The sequence below is a fragment of the Propithecus coquereli genome, unplaced genomic scaffold, assembly GCF_000956105.1.
Source record: "Propithecus coquereli isolate 6110/MARCELLA unplaced genomic scaffold, Pcoq_1.0 Scaffold211, whole genome shotgun sequence".
Taxonomy (NCBI): Eukaryota; Metazoa; Chordata; class Mammalia; order Primates; family Indriidae; genus Propithecus; species Propithecus coquereli.
This window is the reverse complement of record NW_012146190.1, coordinates 2,645,306-2,664,589: the sequence shown is the minus strand read 5'-3', so window position 1 is coordinate 2,664,589 and position 19,284 is coordinate 2,645,306. Positions and strand designations below refer to the sequence as shown.

At 42.4% G+C, this 19,284-nt stretch overlaps 2 protein-coding genes across 3 annotated transcripts in view; one reads left to right on the top strand and one right to left on the bottom strand.

Moving 5' to 3' along the window:
* Window positions 1-3,083, bottom strand: part of OSTF1 (osteoclast stimulating factor 1) — a 61,661-nt gene extending 58,578 nt beyond the window's left edge. Inside the window, exon 1 of the mRNA XM_012644421.1 lies at window positions 2,842-3,083. Coding sequence (XP_012499875.1) covers window positions 2,842-2,875 — 34 coding nt within the window. The 5' untranslated portion in view covers window positions 2,876-3,083. The remainder of the gene's footprint in view (window positions 1-2,841) is intronic.
* A 293-nt stretch (window positions 3,084-3,376) lies between these two features.
* The window catches only part of NMRK1 (nicotinamide riboside kinase 1), a 31,183-nt gene continuing 15,275 nt past the window's right edge, over window positions 3,377-19,284 (top strand). For both annotated transcript variants that reach the window (XM_012644419.1, XM_012644418.1), the window contains exons 1-4: window positions 3,377-3,549; window positions 8,030-8,093; window positions 13,041-13,131; window positions 13,393-13,441. In XM_012644419.1, coding sequence (XP_012499873.1) covers window positions 8,065-8,093; window positions 13,041-13,131; window positions 13,393-13,441 — 169 coding nt within the window. In that variant the 5' untranslated portion in view covers window positions 3,377-3,549; window positions 8,030-8,064. The remainder of the gene's footprint in view (window positions 3,550-8,029; window positions 8,094-13,040; window positions 13,132-13,392; window positions 13,442-19,284) is intronic.

The following is a 19,284-nucleotide window of genomic DNA, read 5'->3' as shown; positions in this document are numbered from 1 at the left end:
ACCACTATGATGTTCCCTCTTGTATTTCTCCTAGAAAGGCCCAGTCCACTCCAACACTTTTAAGACACCCATGGGAAAGATCTCAGATCTCAATGCCATTAAAATAACTACTTCTCAGAGCAAATAACACATTTTAATTTTATGAGCACTAGGAATCTTGTCATTGATCTTTTTTCTGTCTGCTTAAAGCTGAGGGCCAAATCTACAGTCCTCCTTTAGTAACTTTGTCGGATCTTTCAACATACATGTCCGTCTGTAAGCTAACTTTTCCTCGTGTTTCCTCTTATTATTCCTCCCTCCCTCTACACGACTTTGCTTTATCTTTTTTTTTTCTCTTTCCCTCTCTCAGATAATTTGTATTTTTAGAAGTCCTTTTGGGATGATGCAGGGTATAAACAAACCAAGAAATCAAAAATTAATAATACACCCCTCCTCCCCCAATTCCAAGCTTGCTTTCGACATTTTCACCCATATTAGCTTGCCTACAGGACAAGAAACTAAAGTGCAGCACCACCCTCCTTACTGCCACCAACGAGGGAGTGACCTTTTATATGCATTTGGGACAAGTCTGAGGACCAGAGGCCCTTCCTCCCCACTAGCTCTCAAATACACATGACCACCAATGTGAATAGTATACTGTGACTCAAGGCATTAAGGCAGAATAGCATAATCGTTAACAGCACAGACCTGAAGCCAAACTATGTGGGTTCTAATCCTGTCTGCTACCCCCACCCAGCTGCTGACTTTAGACAAGTTAACTAACCATTCTGTGCATCTTCATTTCCCCACCTGTGCAATGGGAACAATAACGGTACTGAACTCATAGGGTTACTGGGAGAAGCAAATGTGTTAATACATGTAAAAGTGTCTAGACGAGTGCCTAGCACACAGTAAATGTGGGACAGTACTATAAGAGGACACTTCTGTTTTCAATTAAGCCAGCCCACACAAAGTTTCAAGTCTGATTGACAGTAGTATTATAAATTACTAAATTACTGTAATTTAGTAAACTGTAAATTACTAAACCTACAAACCAGTTTCTATGGTGACTTTAATTATGTTTGGATCTCATTTATAAATTCATGTGGAGTTAAAGTTCTCTCTAAACCGCAGTCATGTTTAACTATGTGCTTTCTGACTTATTGAAGAGAAGGAAAAAGCAGTGATGTCAGACAACAAAAATGGTTCTTGGGAGTGTAACCCCAATTGGTAACAGGATAATCTCTAACCACACCCAAGTGTGCATGAATATGCAAGTATACATACACTCCTGCTTGTGTGTGTGCATCACACACATCCCTGTCAATGTCCCTCCAGATACAACACAGACATCATTTAATATGTCTGGAGAGATGAAAAACCTCATGCAATGTGTCCCAGGACTTTCTTTAAAATGAGTTAGTTTGTTCTGCTTGAGCACCATGGTACGAAAGAAAAGAAAAAATAAGGCACTTTGTTTAGCTATCAAAGAACAACTCTGCTTTGTTAGATACTAGAGGTCCTAATTTACATCAGAGTTTAGAAAGCTGCTACCTCATCCAAAGCACTTAAAATGCAAACTTCTCATCAGATTCCATACTTAATGCAGTGCAGAGGTCAACTCTAGCCACACCCCATCTCTGCTCAAGTCAGAGTCCGTCTCAGCTAGTTCCTTCACACGCGGCCCAAGATTTAAGTCCTCAGTGAATTATTATTCTACACATGTGAATATGTAATAATTTTTAAATAAAAAGACTTGATACTGCCACTGTATGATTGCAAAGAAAGAAAACTGGATAATTATGAAAGCTATAGTGCTTAACCAAAGTTTAGGAAAATTAATCACTGAAACTTACCTCTTGCAACGAAAGTTACTTAAAAATTCGATTTACATAAATTAAGTTTAAGCTTTCACTGTGCTGAAATTGCACAAGTTTGGAAGGAAAACCCCGAGAGTACATCGGAGCCATTCACCTTCCATTTCCAGCGTTTCCTTTAATTACCTACCCAAATGAATGCACCTGAGTTTGTTACAGTGTTGAATTGAAATGCGTCAGTATCCTTTAAATTTCCTTGTTTCTCCATGTCACAGAAAATACTCTAAGAACAGAATCAAAAGTGAACAAGGACTCTCGGCCAAGAAAACTGCTTTGAGGAACTTAGTAATCTCACCCCTCTCCAGTCTAGCACGCCAAAGTCTTTCGCAGAGCGGAGGCAAAGGACATGTACTGCAGGATAAAGTGACACTTCGGAATAGTAATAGCCGAGATTACTCTGCCGCATCCTAGCTTCTTTCCGCCGGGAGCATGAGTACAGAGTTTTCTAAATGCTCTTCCCAAGCTCCCGAGGTCAATTTCAAACTCTGCCTCTCTCATGAGTCCCGAAGGAGGCTCGCTCACCCACTCCACCCTGCAAGCAGCAACGCACTTCCCGTTCGCGCTGGCCGGTCAAGAATCCTAACTTGACAGCGCCACACTAAGAAAAGAGGAAGTGGCTAAAGGCCATTTCAAGACATATTTATTTATTTTTTTTTTTAAGGAAATCAATGGTCCTGTCTTTCCGGAAAACTTCAATGGGACGTTACCACCGCACCCGGTGGAAAGTTGCAGCGAATGACAATGTTGCAAAACCGAGGGCGACTCCTCTTTTAAAATATGTATTTTTTAAATCCTCGAAATGCTCTCGGTATCAAAAGCGATCTCTCCCCTGTACCGAACGCAATGAAGCTAAGAGCTCCCACCCTGGTGGGTCCAATCTCGGACGCGGGGCTGCGGGCGGGGTACGTGCCTGGTCCGCCGGCCAAGTGGCAGAGGAAGCGCAGGGCACAGCGGCGGCGCGGGACCCGGCGAGCGCCTCCCTTACCTGGTTTGACTGGTTTGGGTGGTGGCTTCGACATCTCGCTTCCTTGGGCGGCTAACCCTAAAGACCACGCCGAAAAGCCAACCGATCGCCCCGCCAGCCGGCACTCGGGCACCCCAGAGTTTCTTTTTGTCCGGTTTGCAGTCGTGCGCCTGCAAGCGCCCGCGCCCACCCTCGGCTGCGGGGAGAGCGGACGCAGGCAGAGCGGCTCGGCCGAGTGCCCCGCCCCGTCCCGCGGCCGCCAGAGCAGTCCCGAGCGCGCGCCGGGCCGACGAGGAAGTGGACGCCGCCTCGCCGAGCGCCAATTGGCTCTCCGGCTGGCAGCTTCGCCGCCGCGGGGGCGCGGGCGGCGCGCACGGCGGCGGAACCAGCCGGAGCCGAGCAAGGGCGCCGCGGGTGCGCGCCAGGGCCGGCCAGGCCGCGCGCGTCCCCGACGGGAAAAGGCCGGGACCGTGCCGGGCGCGCGCGCGCGGCCACGCTCGCAGCGGCCCCGCCCCAAAGGGGGCTGGATCCCGGCTCGGCGTCCGGCCCGGCTGGGAAGGAGTCTCGGGTGTCCACGTCTACCTGGCCCGGCTCTGACCCAGGAGGGCGTGGGGTAAAGGGCTATAAGCCTCTCGGTTAGCGATCAGCGGGTTGCGGCAGGTTAGTGACAGGCGCGCGCGTGGCCATCGCCCCTGCCGCTTTGCTTGAGAGGACTGGAACTGGCGCCAGGTGAGTACCTGCCTGTCCCCGCCGCGCCGCCTCACTGGAGCCTGGAGGTGTTTCCAGAGTGTTCCAGTGCAGGAACCTGGAACCTGGTTGCGTCTTGAAAATCCCGTTGGGACTCTTGCCTCTCTAACCGAGCAGCTACATGGCCTGCCGAGGAGGGCGTGTTCTCATGGTGGCTAGTGCTCTAACGCCCGGTAATAATCCTTAAAACGGGAGTGCTACCTCCGCACAGGTGTTGGGAAAGGTCACCAGGGACAGGATCAGGTCTTGCTCACCACGAGACAGTCTCATTCCCCAACATTGGAGTGGATACACTACGGCCTGCTAAGAATGTTTTCCACATTTTTTAATGGCTGAAAAGGAATCAAAAGAAAAATAATATTTTGTGGCACGTGAAAATTACATGGAATTTGTATTTCAGTGTCCATAAAGTTTTATTGGAACACAGCCACGCTCATTTGTTTATGTTATGCCTGTGGCCCCTTTCGCATTACTACCACAGGGTTGGGTAGCTGCCGGCTAAACCTAAAACATTTACTATTTAGCACTTTGCAGAAAAAAAAAATAGCTCCTGGCGTAGCAGATTGAATCTCCTGTGGGAGGCAGGAGCTAGAGCTTACACGGAAGGCAGTGGCATAAGTTCGAAATAGCATAGCCAGTATTGTAAACCAGTTGTCTATTTGGGGAAAGGAAAATTGAGAAGAAATGACCATTTACATGTGAACCTACATAAAATGAAACTTAAGAATTTCTACTAGGGATTGGTAAAAGATAAGAGTGTTTCCAACAGGGGAGGGGCATGAGTTGCATTTTCAGAAGCTTCAGCTTCGGGAGCTTTCTGCTTACCAAAGGGGAGCAAAGTTTAAACAATAGTAGGAAAAAACTGCCCTATCACATGGAAGAAGATAATCAAAATATTTGTTGAATACAATAAATAAGTGAAAAGTCCTGAAAACATTTTACTCTTTTTCACATGTCAGACTGCCCTTTACACGCGTTTGAAAAGCACAAGGCTTTGTCCTCTTTCAGACCGTTTGCATTAGGGAGTCGCTGTCTTCCTTACAGTCTACTAATTCTGCACCTGTCACTTTTCACCATTCTGCAGTGTAGAAGCCAGAATATACCATGTTTAGTAGTGAAATGGATTAACCACAGTAAACATATAAGAATTATGAAAAAACTCAACATTTTATGTAGGGTAAAAAAAATTATAAGAAAACTTAGCTTGGGGTTGCTCTTGGCTATCCTAGTCTGTTCTCCTTCTGCTATGCAAATGCTCTCTGCTGTCCAGGAACGCTTTGCACACGTTGGGAGGATAAACTACATAAATATTGCATGAGATTGAAGGTGGGTATATTTCTAGTGATAGGATGCCCTGAAATAATGAGACTAGAAAGTTCAAAGGGTTGTCTCTCCGGAGACATCAAATGATTTACAGTTTGTAGTTGATTGAGCTTGTACTTGCTTCATGAAGTCTGCTGCTGCATACGTTTGGAACCTGACAACTCTTGATTGCAAGCTTTTTAAATTTGATTTTTAATGGTTCTTAAAGAGGGCAATAGGCAGTGAAATAGTAGAAAGTGATGTGGAAGTGGACAGTGCCGGGCCTGAACTTGGAGTTCACCTGAAGCTGCCCTGTGCATCAACACTTTCTGAACTAAATGGCTTCAGGGATTGCTAGGCCCACCCCCAACCCCGCCCTAGCCACTCAGCCCAGCCACCTGTCTTGTTTCTGCATGTCCCAGTTTCCCACCCCTCCTATCACATTGTCACCTGCTCCTTGATAATGGTGTACACCCAACATTTACCCAGACTGCTAGCTAATGCAGAGTTGGGGGTTCCTGTTTTGGTAAAAACTCGAATTTCACTGTGGGATTTCCGTCCCATGCCCAGGGGATTTTCTGAGTAGGTTTACTTTATCTCACTCCAGGTTTCTGAATTGCTAGAATTTCCGTGAAAGTAACTCCCTCAAGCCTATTTCTTTTTCTTTTTTTTTTTTTTTTTTTGAGACAGAGTCTCACTGTGCTGCCCGGGCTAGAGTGCCGTGGCATCATCTTAGCTCACAGCAACCTCACACTCCTGGGCTCAAGCGATCCTCCTGCCTCAGCCTCCCGAGTAGCTGGGACTACAGGCATGCACCACCATGCCCGGCTAGTTTTTTCTACATATTTTTAGTTGTCCAATTAATTTCTTTCTATTTTTAGTAGAGACGGGGTCTCGCTCTTGCTCAGGCTGGTTTCGAACTCCTGAGCTCAAACAATCCTCCCGCCTCGGCCTCCCAGAGAGCTAGGATTACAGGCGTGAGCCACTGCGCCCAGCTGAAGCCTATTTCTTATGCTACGGCCATGCTCACTTGTTATTTGCTTGCTATGTAATTGATGCAGTAGCCACACATGTATGCACAGATGTGGCAATTAGAACGGGGACCTGTAGTCCTTTCTGTTCAATGTACACAGCAAATATATGCCCCATCAATAATACATCAGTAAGAATGACATCAATTATACATCAGAGCCTGACAATTAAGCTAGCACATGTGCAACATTCCTTCTTTGCCCTTAGTAATAAAGTGCTTTTTAGCAGCTTGGAGTGATGCAAAGAAGTTCATTGGTTTAGTTTCATTTCTGACTTTTCCAAGGTACTGGCTGTGTGACCTTGAGCAAGTCATCCATTGTCTGGGCCAGTTTCCACTTCTGCAAAATGAAGGGATGGACTAAACAATGTCTAAAGCTATATACTTCCCCAAGTTTGAGAATTTATGCTTCAACAAGCTATCCAAAAATAAGCAAGGTGGGAACAAAAAATGACAAAGGCTTATGAATTTTTATTTTATTTGACCAAGCGAGGACATCCATTTACTACCATCTACTGACAACATAATTTCATAAATTTCATAATTTACCACCAAAAAAGTAAGAACTATACCACCTCAGGATAAAGAACAGCCTCTCCCTTCCCCAAAGCAGGATAGTTGTCAGCCTTGCACTGACATATCAAAACTAAGAATAGAGTAAAATAAAATTAAAAAGCATAAAAATTACAACATAAAAATTTATTTTACAATATTCATTGTATGCAATTGTTCCCTTGATATACCTTGGCAATTTGAATTGAGATACATATTCAACAGTGTGACTCTGGGTGAAACTCAAATGCCCAACTTGTTCTGCTATTTTATTTTTATCACAGTCATTATTGAATTCTTGTCTCACATGGGTGTGTTAATGAAAGTGGAACCCAACCTTAAGCAATTGTACTCAGTGTGGAATATTCTAGATAAGTGAGAAGCAGCCAGGGAACAACAGCCCTCTCCCCACTTGGCTCTTCTCCACACCCCTCCCCAGGGGGAGCATGGACACAGATCAGGATGGGAGCACTGCTGGGGGGGGGGCGGGGGGCTCCAGCTCAGGGCCACGTGCCCTCCTGCTGCACAGCTGAGGTCCCTGAGCACCCACCCTGCACAGACAGCAATAAGGAGCAGCTGTCAGGAATGACCTTCAGGAACCACTATTCTAAGGTTCCCTCCAGCTGTGCTTCACTTTTTCACTTAGAGATGAAAATGGTCCATTGTAATATCCAAGGGCTGCTTTGGTGAACCTTAGGGGTATGAAACTGCCCTCCACCCGGTGGACTAGGAGTCAGCAAAAGAGCCTGTGGCTTAAACCTGACCTTCTGCCTGAACATTTGCAGTCAGTTTCATGATAGAAAAGATAAGCTTTGAAATCCAATTAAGGGAAATGTTAGCCCAATAAAAAAGGAATTCCATTCCTGTCATCAGTAAATCTGTGTGTCATTAGTAGGCTTGTAAAAAAAAATGAATTATGATTGTTTTGAATTTCATAAAAAATTTTGTGAAAATTTGGTTTTTTTCTTGTTATGTAAGTCCCTGCATAATAACCCAGATTTTGCCTCTTGCCCCACGAAGCCTCAAATATTTACTATCTGGCCTGTGTCCAAAAAGTTGGCCTAGCTGGGCCCTAGACTTAGGCTTTTGGGTGAGAAAATAGTGCCCTTGAAGGGCATTAGCTTCTTTTTGCCCCTGGCCAGCAGCGACTTTCTCCCTCTCCCACAAAGGGAGAGAGGCCTGCCCAGAGGGGTCCCTGCCGAGGGAGTGCTAGGTCATACCCAGGGGATTGAATCATGCAGGTGGAAGGTGACCTGGTTACGGGGAGGGTGAAACTTCAACTTCATAGACCGTGCCATGGCTAGCAACTTGTCTACACCCTGGAAAGCAGAGATGTTCAAGGGTGTGTGCTTGGCCATGAGGGCTCTTTCGGCTCACCTGACATTGGCTGACAGGCCCTGAGCGTGCACCAGCTACAGTGGCAGTGGGAAGCTCACTTAGGAAATCTAGGTAATGCGGGGCTGGGGTAGTCAAGAGATGGCTGCCATCTTTTCCTCCCAGCTGGCGCTCCTAATTTAGGACTGACTCACTTGTCTAGACATCTAAATGATACACGTTTGATTGTTTTTTTTATTTCAGGAAATATTAGGAAGACGTGATTTTCAAAGCTAATTATGAAAACATTTACTATTGGAATCAGTGGGTGAGTAATTTTGCTATAAACAGCTGGTCAAAATCCTTAGGATATCCAAATGGTGTTTTCATGCGGCTGGGATAGGGGAAGGAGAAGCAGCGAGGGATTCCAGGGTCCGAGGGAAGAGCAGGCCACTGTGGAATACAAAACCAACAGAGTCCTGGCTATGGAAATGCCAACAGGACATGGAAGACTTTCCTATAAACAGAGAAATAGAAGAGTCAGTCAACAACGCTTGCCTACTTTTCCATTTATTTTTCTGGAGCCAACACCAGAGGCGAGACCTGGTTGGCACTACTTTGGTTCAGGGTGATATATCATTCCCCATGTGGCTGCTCCTCCAGCGTAACGTAGGAGGAGATCTGTCGTATCTTTCCTGTTATGCCCAGCTTCATGCATGTGGAGTACAGAACGACCTCACCTCCATTCCTTTTCTATCGTACTTTAGGTGGCCATATATCCCAGGTACCCTGGCATAATTATTAATCATGTGCCCCCTCCCGCTCAAAAGTGCTCTAAATTATATGGTCATCCTACCTATGGCTACTAGAGGCAGGCATGGAAATAAGACATCAACAACAATTATAAAGGACATTTGTTGGCCGGGCGCGGTGGCTCACGCCTGTCATCCTAGCACTCTGGGAGGCCGAGGCGGGTGGATCGCTCAAGGTCAGGAGTTAGAGACTAGCCTGAGCAAGAGCGAGACCCCATCTCTACTAAAAATAGAAAGAAATTACCTGTACAACTAAAAATATATATATAGAAAAAATTAGCCGGGCATGGTGGCGCATGCCTGTAGTCCCAGCTACTCAGGAGGCTGAGGCAGGAGGATCGCTTGAGCCCAGGAGTTTGAGGTTGCTGTGAGCTAGGCTGATGCCATGGCACTCTAGCCAGGGCAACAGAGCCAGACTCTGTCTCAAAAATAAATAAATAAATAAAGGACATTTGTTTTGCTATCATGTTCATCTTTCTTCTATGTACATTCATATTATATGTGGCCCAATTAACAAAATATTTAAGATTATTAAAATTAAAAGTTTATAATTCTGGGGAGACCATTGTGTTACTGCATTGCTATAGTAAGTCATCCATTAGAAGTAAAATCAAGTGAACTAAATGTGAGAGCTCTGCCTTGCCTTGCCTCGCCTCCCATCTAATCAGAACTAAAGTTCAGTTTTTCTCTGCAGTACTTCTCTTGTCCTTCCCTTCCTTTTCACACTCACCATCCTAATTCAGGCTGTCATTCTCTAATTCTAGTCCCCCCTTCCTAATCTTTCCTATACACCTCTGCCAGTTTAATCTTCATACAAAATGTTTTAGTTTTTTCTCTGCCTGGTGAATTATACTCGATGGTTCCCAGTTATCTAGAATGAAATCTGAATATCGTGGTATATGAGGGCCATCCATAAATAATAAAGGAAATTCATTAGCCTGAGCGGTAGGCAGGCTGCAGGAAAGGTTTGATACAGCAGCTCAGTGGTATTGCCAAAGACAGTCTCTTTCTCCTTTGTGTCTTCCTTCATTTGGATTCATCCAAGCAGCGCCTTCTGACTGCATGCGTCTTCATAGCCTGCCACTGCTGGGGGCGGGGTGCTTCTCTTCCCCTACGTCATGGGTCTCCCTTTCACTGGACCAGCTCACTGCGCATACCCCGAGTCACTGTGGTGATAGGGATGGGATTACATTATTTGTTTGGGCTGACGGGTGCTGTTCTGGAGTTAAGAGTGGCATCAGTCACTACCAGGCCTCAAGAAAAGGCATGGAACCTGGGGAGGCAACTATTATGCAAAGTCCACTGCAGGATCCAATCCAACTGTCATGAGGTACCATCATAACTCCCTAAGAAAGCCTCCTTTCCACTGTCTCTTCTTAGCGAGTGTCATGATTTCATTTCAGTGCTGCTGCTTCTGTGAGGCCCATGCCAGACTCACCGACAGTGACTTCTGTTCCTGCCTTGCATCCTTCCTCCAAACCCACTGTGCTGTCTTTCTTATATACCTAACCACGTGCTCCCCTATGAAGTAATTATTTAGGCGAGACTGCAGGGAATAGTAGGGGTTCTGAAGGAATTCGAGGGGCATCCATGAACCTCCTGAAAATTTAACATATGTGTGAAGATGTTCATTTTTTCTGAGGAAAGGGCTTATAATAACTTCATCAGATTCTCACAAAGTTCCACAATGTAAAAAAGCTTAAGATCCATGCTGGAGTTAGACTTTGTATCCCATCTCCATTACTTGTTAGTTGTTAGTTACCTTGGGCAAGTTTCATTAGTATATAACTTCTTAATCCTTGATTTCCTCAACTGGAAAATGGGTGTATTAATATCTACCTGTTACAGAAGGGATTCTCCACCTGTTTCATTACAGACAACTTTTTTAACTTCTCCGTAACTGTCATGTTCCAAATACAATGAGCCCTCTCATTACCTGGCACATGAAAAATAAATGGGCCAGGAGTTGTGCATTTATTTGAATGTTGTGAAGAAAGAAGGAAGTGACACCAAGTAGTCAGATCCTGGATAGAGCATGCTCGAGGCACTCTTCACCTCTGTTTAGATGCACGTTCGAGGGAGGTTGTGAGCACGCCAAGCGGGAGGCTGAGTCCTAAGCTGTTACCTGACCAGGACAATTGCATTTCAAGTATGGGTCCTAGGCTCCAGCTTGTTTAATATCTTTTCTCCTGTCTCTTCCCTACGACCTAGACTGTCCTCTAGCTTGTCCATCTCCAAGGCTTTTATAAAAACGGGGTGCTTATTTCTCATTGGCTCCAGCTAAGTCAGTGAGAAGGGATCTAATTAGTATTGGTTCGACTGCATGATCTTAACAAAAGACATAAGTCTAGAAAAACACATTTTCTAGCCAAGTTGCATGTATCGTAATAAAGTTACCCATTTACCATCTATTTTAAACCAAACTCAGTTTCTGAACTATGGACATTCAGTATGGTTTACAGACATTTTTGTTAAAGAGGAAAAATGACATAATATTTTCTCAATACATAAGGTAACACCCACTCACTTTTCCTTGTTTTTAAAGAGATTGCCCATATCCTACCCAACTATGTATTATAATGTTAAACAAAAAATCTCATTAACCAAGTTCTTCTACTTTGTAGGGGTAAGATATTTAGGTAATAATTGAATTATATGCAACAAGCTATTTTGATGAATATTACTTCATTTTCCCTTTTCTAGATTATAAACGTTTTGGAATTGATCTCTTCTGGGATTAAACACAGGTTCTTGCAAATAGATGTATAGTCAGGAGTTTTTTTGTGCTGTGGACATTTGGTGGTGTGGTGAAGTCTTGACTTCCTCTCAGAGTGATGGTGGGGTTTTTTTGGGTTTTTTTTTTCAGAGACAGGGTCTCACTCTGTCACTCAGGCTGGAGTGCAGTGGCACAATCATAGCTCACTGCAACCTTGAACTTCTCTGGGCTCAAGCGATCCTCCTGCCTCGGCCTCCCAAGTAACTGGGACCACAGGTGTGCACCACCACACCAGGCTAATTTTTTATTTTTTTATAGAGATGGGGTCTTGCTATGTTGCCCAGACTGTTCTTGACCTCCTGGCCTCAATAGATCCCCCTGCCTCAGCCTCCCAATGTGCTGGGATTACAGGCATGAGCCACTGTGCCTGGCCTAGAATAATGACTTTAAATGCACAAAATAAAATACAGAAATACAAAGGAAATCAGTTATACTGAAATATAGTTATAAAATATTTTAAAAGAAAAATTTGTGACATTGTGATACATACACTTCTTTGTTAACATATTAAATAACAATACCCAGTGGTGGGTCTAAAAATGAGCATCAATGGTACTTCACGATATCTACCCCAACTATAACATAATATGAAAATATCTATGAGGGTGAGAAGTGGAAGGAGGGTGGATGATGTGATGGGAGGTTGCTTTTTGGGTACAGTGTGTGTTGTTCCAGTGATGGATGCACTGAAGGCCCTGACTTCACCACAGAGTAATATATCAGTGTAACAAAATTGCACTTGTACCCCAGGAATATATACAAATAAAAAAATTTTAATAAAGTACAATAAATAAATAAACACTAGATGCTCTAAAAAAAGAAAATATCTGTAATCTCTTGGTGACAAAGTCACAGGTGCTTACATTCCTTGTATTTATAATTAAAGGAGATTCTAAATTTTTGTTAGAATTGGGTGAAACTAAAAATATAATTTCTTTCCCATTCAAGTTCACAAAGACCCTGAGTTCTGTCCACAGACACTCTGAAGGTTCATAAGCCCCAGGTTAAAACACTCTTTGAGTTAATGACTGAATAGAGACGTGCCTCCTGGGTGGGAGGCTGGATGCTGGGAAAGTAGACAGAGGAGTTAGGTGCCCATTCTCCTCGATGTCAGTCCAACCAGGAGGGACAAATAACTGACCTGATGTGACAACCTACAAAGGACCGCCCCCCCCCGCCCACCTACCCCGCAAGGTGAATAGAGATGGGGAAAAGGCATCACAGAGAAGGAACTTCATTGTTGGCCTCTAATAAGCCACTCTATCTTTTGTGCTGTACATTGGAACAAAATCACAATGACCATGTGCACTTTTACACACTTGGACTAAAATGTGCTCGTATTCTCTCTGTTGCATAGCAACCTTGTGAATGTTTTGCCAGAGACAAAAATTACTTTGGTTCCAACATAATATCTGTATTTTTAAGTCTTAGCGTTGCCCAGATCACTTGCCCAGTAGTTAATTGCCTTTCTCCTCCATCCTTCCCAGCTTATTTATCATTTAGCACATCATATCTGCCAATGTCCATGGTTTTGCCAACAGAAAAAGCAATATCTATGAAAGAAATCACTTTTTTCTTAAGAAAATATTGCATTAAGTATCTTATTTTTAAAAGATCATTTTAAAGTATTTTATTTTTTTTAATGCATTTTCCTTCTTGGTATTTTCTATTTTTTTCTTTGGTTTAGTGTGACAAATGGTGGGAAGACAACACTAGCTAAGAATTTGCAGAAACACCTCCCAAATTGCAGTGTCATATCTCAGGATGATTTCTTCAAGGTATCTATAAAACTTCTTAGATCATTTATTTAACATAAAAATGTTTAATGAGAAAATTAATTGAATGTACCTTTTATGCCGAAGGTAGGCTCAGTGCAATAGTGTTATTCATCCACCAGATGGCACCCTCTATGGGTGCTGATCTTGGATTTTATTTTTCATCGCCCAAGCATTTTTTAAAGGCTTATCTCCTCTTTAGTCTATAATTGCATTATTTCTACCCTACACATTATTTTAATGGGTACTTTATTATTTTTCCAGCCACAGTCTGAAATAGAGACAGATAAAAATGGATTTTTGCAGTATGATGGTAAGTAGATTAGCTTGTAAAACATTATGTGCTTTTTGTTCATTTTCTTTTTGAAACTCGAACAACTTCACTCTCTTTGAAGACAGTCTTAAAATATGTTTAAATATATTGCTATACTTTAAACCTGCCTTTGTAGGTTTCATATTTATGGTGAACTGATTTATGTTGAATTATTTAAAGAAATGCAATCCTTTCCTCAGTTTTATATTTAAAACTAAAAACATTGGAATGAGAGATTTTTCTTCTGAAGCTGGGGCAAAATAGGTTCACTGTTCCTCTGTTCATTCCTTCACTGGACACACATACCTAACTATACTTACCATCTCCAATCCCTAGAGCAACCTCTAAGCTCTCATCCTCTCAGCTTTCCTTCCTGGTGGCCAAAGTACTGGACAGGTGTTTTGTTTTGTTTTTTTGTCTTTTCACTGCTTAGAAAGGTTTGTGAATATATTTTAGATAGACGCACCTCATTCCTTTACCTCCAGCTGACACTGTTTTGAAGCCAAAGGTTTAAAGTCCATCAGAAAACATTTATTTTCCTATAGAGAATATTATGCTAATAAACTATGTTATATTTAATGATCTTATTAACTTTTATAATTAACAAGATGATCATTGAGTACTTATGTAACCTAGCAACAGAAAGAGCTCCCTTAAAATATCAGAAAGTATGTTCTTTATTTTTAACTTTGATAACCTTTTGGGAAAATGTTACATAATCATTTCTTACAAACACGTGATAGTTTTAAGCCAGGCAATATTCTTGACTCACTCTGTATTCCTGTGTCTTGAGCTGTAGCCAAGATATTTTTTTTAATTCTCTTCCTCTTATCCAAAGGCTAGTGAGAAAAATTATTACTAAGTAAGAGAGAAACCAGGAAAACCTGTTTTCAGCAATTCCAAAGAGTTATTATTCCTACTTTGTTTTATGACCTCATCTTAACTAATTATATACTAATCATTCTATCACCCTGAGTAGAGTACGGTGTTGTTGCTCCATAAATTAATATAAATATATTGGAGACAGAAACGTCTCAGGAGTTTTGCAGAGCTTTGCCCTGAAGGAATATGTGAACGTATTAGTTTGCGTATCGAAAGCTGTTTCATCATCGTAGCTCACTGCAGCCTCAAACTCCTGGACTGAAGCAGTTCTCCTGCCTCAGCGTCCTGAGCAGCTGGGACTACAGGCTCGCACCACTACACCCAGCTAATTTTTTTACTTTTTGTGGAGACAAGGTCTCACTGTGTTGCTCAGTTTGGTCTTGAATTCCTGGCCTCAAACGATCCTCCTACCTTGGCCTCCCAAGTGCTAGATTTATAGGCGTGAGCCACTGTACCTGGCCTGTTATTCATGCTTTTTAACAAATTCCTGCAAACTGGTAAGAAAAACTAATATTCCATTAGAAAAAGTGTCTAAGGATATAAATAAACTATTCACAGAAGCAGTAGGTTATTTCATTAATAAATGTACAATAAAAAGTCAATCTGGAAGAATTACAAATCACTTTTTCCCCCACTTACCAAGTAAACAAAGATTTTTAAAGCAATGATAATTATCTAATGCTGTCATGGGCTCAAGAAAACAATAACTGTCATACAGTTTAGATGGAAGTATAAACTGATCCACCTTTTTAGAAGGGAGGTTGATCATATGTCCCAGAGACCTTAAAATGTTCATACCATGAGTTCATGTATCGCGCATCCAGGTGTCTATCTTAAGGAAAGATTTGAAGTATTCAGGTAAATGTGCAAATTTAAGGTAAGTCAAGATGATACTGAAATCTTTATAACCACTACAAGAATAGTTTAAAAATGTATAACTATTTCCTCTATAAGTTTATAGAGGAAATAGATAAAATCATTACAATATAGTTGCTAAATACAAAAAAGTATGAAACAGAGCAATAGAAGATCAAAGGATGATGTAAAAATAGAAAATAGTAGTGAAATGATAAATTTAAACCCAAATATATCAGTAGCTACATTAACTTAAGGGAACTAAAATGCCCCAAGGATTGTCAGGCTGCATTTTTTTTTTTAAAGCCAACAATAAGCCCCTCAAAAGAGATAGATTTGGCCAGGTGCCGTGGCTCACGCCTGCAATCCTGGCACTCTGGGAGGCTGAGGCAGGAGGATTGCTTTAGGTCTGGAGTTCAAGACCAGTCTGAGCAAGAGTGAGACCCCATCTCTGCTAAACATAAAAAAATTAGCCAGGTGTGGTGGCACGCATCTGTAGTCCCAGCTACTCAGGAGGCTGAGGCAGGAGGATCACTTGAGCCCAGGAGTTTGAGGTTGCTGTGAACTAGGCTGATGCCACAGCACTCTATTCAGGGCAACAGAGCAAGACTCTGCCTCAAAAAAAAAAAGAAAAAGAAAAAGAAAAAAGAGATAGACTTAAATATAAGGATGTAGAAAGGTAGGTAGTAAAAGGCTAGAAAAAGATATACTATGGAGACACCTACTGAAAGAAAACTAGTATAACTCTACTACCTGTAATAATACCAGACATACCTTAATAAGCTTTAAGGCAGAGTATTACTAGAGATAAAGAGGGATAAATGGGTTACTTCAACAGGAAAACACTCTAAAATTTGTATGCACCCAATACCACAACATGAGAATACATTAAGTAAAAGCTGACAGAACTAAGAAGAGAAATAGGCAAATCCACAATTAGTGTGGAAGATTTTAACACACCTTCCTTTGTGTTACTAGTTTGCTAGGGTTAACATAAGAAAGTACCACAGACTGGATTGCTTAAATGACAGAAACTTACTGTCTCACAACTCTAGAGGCTGGAAGTCCAAGATCGAATCGTCTGCAGGGTTGGTTCCTTCTGAGGGCTGTGCGGGAGACTCTGTCCCATGCCTCTCTCCTGGCTGCTGCTGGTTTGCTGCAGTCTTGGGCACACCTTGGCTTCATCTTCTCATGGTGTTCTCCCTGTGTGTGTCTGTGTCCAAACTTTCCCCTTTTGTGAGGACACCAGTCATGTTAGATTAGGGGCATGCCCTACTGCGGTGTGACCTCATCTTAACTAATTACATCTGCAATAACTATATTTCTAATTTCCAACTATATTTCACATTGTGAGCTATTAGGGGTTAGGACTTTAACATATGAATTTCAGGGGGACACAATTCAACCAATAGAAGTAATTAATGGAACTAGCGAACAAAAATTACTAATAATATAACAGATTTGAACAGCATAATTAACAAACTTGACCAAACTGACAAGTATAGAACATGCACCGCAACAACAGCAGAATACATATTTTTTCTCAAGAGTACATGGAACATTAGCCCAAATAGACCATATAAGCAAGGGCATGGAGCAAGTCCTAATAAATTTTTAATGGATTAAAGTAATGTTAATACAAAGATATCCTATAATCACAGTGAACTGAATTAGAAATCAATAACAAAAGGGTGAATAGAAAATTCCAACTGTTTTAAGATTAAGCAGTACCTTTTTTTCTGATTTTTAAAATCTTTTTCTAGTGGAAGATTTCAAACATATGCAAAAGTAGCTAGAAAACTATAATGAACTCTCTCATGGGTTCACTGTCCAGTTTTAATGATGATGAACTCTTGGCCTGTTATATTTTATCTATAACCTCATTCACTTTCTCCTTCTGTATTGTTTTTTCTTTTGAGACAGAATTTCATTCCGTTGCCCAGGCTAGAGTGCAGTGGCATCATCATAACTTACTGCAGGTCCAACTCCTGGGCTCAAGCGATCCACCTGCCTCAGCCTCCTGAGTAGCTGGGACTACAGGCATGCACCACCACCAGCTATTTTTTAAATTTTTCATAGAGATGGGGTCTCACTATGTTGCCCAGGCTTTTCTTGAACTCCTGGCCTCAAGCAGTTCTCCTGCCTTGGCCTCCCAAAGTGCTGGGATTACAGGTGTGAGCCACTGCACACAGCCCTTCTGTATTATTTTGTAGCAAATCCCAAACATCATTGCATTTTATCTTAAGCAAAACACTTACATATTCCATGGGTCAAAAGATAAATCACAATAAGAAAATATTTTTAACTGAATGATAACAAAACTATATCAAAACTAGTAGGACTCCTGGTTCCAGCCAAGAGGAATTAGCTCCATTCCTCACTGGTCCTCCCTCTTACAACTACAAACCCTGGACTTAATATAACAGAGAAGGGAAGACTGAAAGATGAAGAGGGTAAGCTGGCTAGGGACTTCAGCCCTTGAGGGCTGACATGGCCATGAGCTCCTTGGGTTTTCTCTTTGTCTCCTATGTATCCAGGATGAGATGCTGGAGAAGTGCACAACATGGAACCATCAATAGGCACAGACAGAAGAAGCATCAAGAAACCTGTCCTCTGTAATCAAAGGACCAGGAAAAGCGTGGCCTAGCAGAATAGAAAACCTTTTTGATAATATCCAGCCTGCTCTAAGCCAAACACAAGGAAAAACCATCTTCCCCTCATGGTGTTAGCAGAGCCAAATGGGGAGCTAGACGTCCAGATCCACCCAGCATCAGCAAGGCAGGGCGAGTTGGCAGTCCACATCACCCACAGGCTTTGTATCAGAGGAGCGAAACAGGGAACTGCACTTTCACCCCCACCTGGCAACACAGAAGCAGAGGGAGGCAGTGTGCAGTGGAGCAGTTTGGCACTCCACCTTCTCACTCTGGCAGTGTCAGCTCCTGTGAGCAGGACCGAGTGGAAAACTGGACTTCTGCCCTCACCTTGCAGCAATGAGGCTGAACTAGACTTTGCTTTCCCCCTTTACCCCAAGGAACCTCCCTCGATCCACAGGCCCAGCAGGAAGCTGAACATCTACCACCACCCCCCAGACCTGCACACTACACCTCAACAGGGTGACTGCCAGCAAAAAACAGATTAAATAGGATCCAGAATCTCGTAACACAACACCTGAAGTTTCTAGGACAGAAATCACTTGTCATACCAAGAACCAGGAAATCTAACTTGAATGAGAAAAAACAGTCAATAGGCACCAATACCATGATGACATAGATGTCAAAATTACCTGACCAGAATTTTAAAGCAGCATTATAAAAAGGCTTCAACAAGCAATCGCCAACGTGCTTGAAATACGTGAAAAATTAGAACACCCCAGTAAAAAAAGTATAAGATGTGAAAGAAGAACCAAATGGAAATTTCAGAACTGAAAAAATACAATAACCAAAATGTTAAAACTCACTGGATAGGCTCAGTAACAGAATAAATATGACAGAGGAAAGAAACAGTGAACTCGAAGATGGAAAAACAGAAATTACTCAGTCTGAACAACAGAAAATGGACTAAAAAGAAATGAACAGAAGAGTGCAACAGTAACAAAAGTTCTAATATCCATATCATTGGAGTCTCAGAAAGGAGAAAGAGTATGGGACTAAAAAAGTATTCAAAGAAGTAATGCTGGAAAACTTCTCAAATTTGGCAGAAGATGTAAAACTTCAAGAGTCTGGGCCGGGCGTGGTGGCTCACACCTGTAATCCTAGTCTGGGAGGCCGAGGCGGGTGGATCGTTTGAGCTCAGGAGTTCGAGACCAGCCTGAGCAAGAGCAAGACCCCGGTCTCTACCAAAAATAGAAAGAAATTAATTGGACAGCTAAAAAAAATATATAGAAAAAATTAGCCGGACATGGTGGCACGTGCCTGTAGTCCCAGCTACTTGAGAGGCTGAGGCAGTAGGATTGCTTGAGCCCAGGAGTTTGAGGTTGCTGTGAGCTAGGCTGACGCCATGGCACTCTAGCCTGGGCAACAAAGTGAGACTCTGTCTCAAAAAAAAATAAATAAATAAATAAAAGAAAGAAAGAAATTAAGATATGTAATGCAGGAAATAGGTTCAGG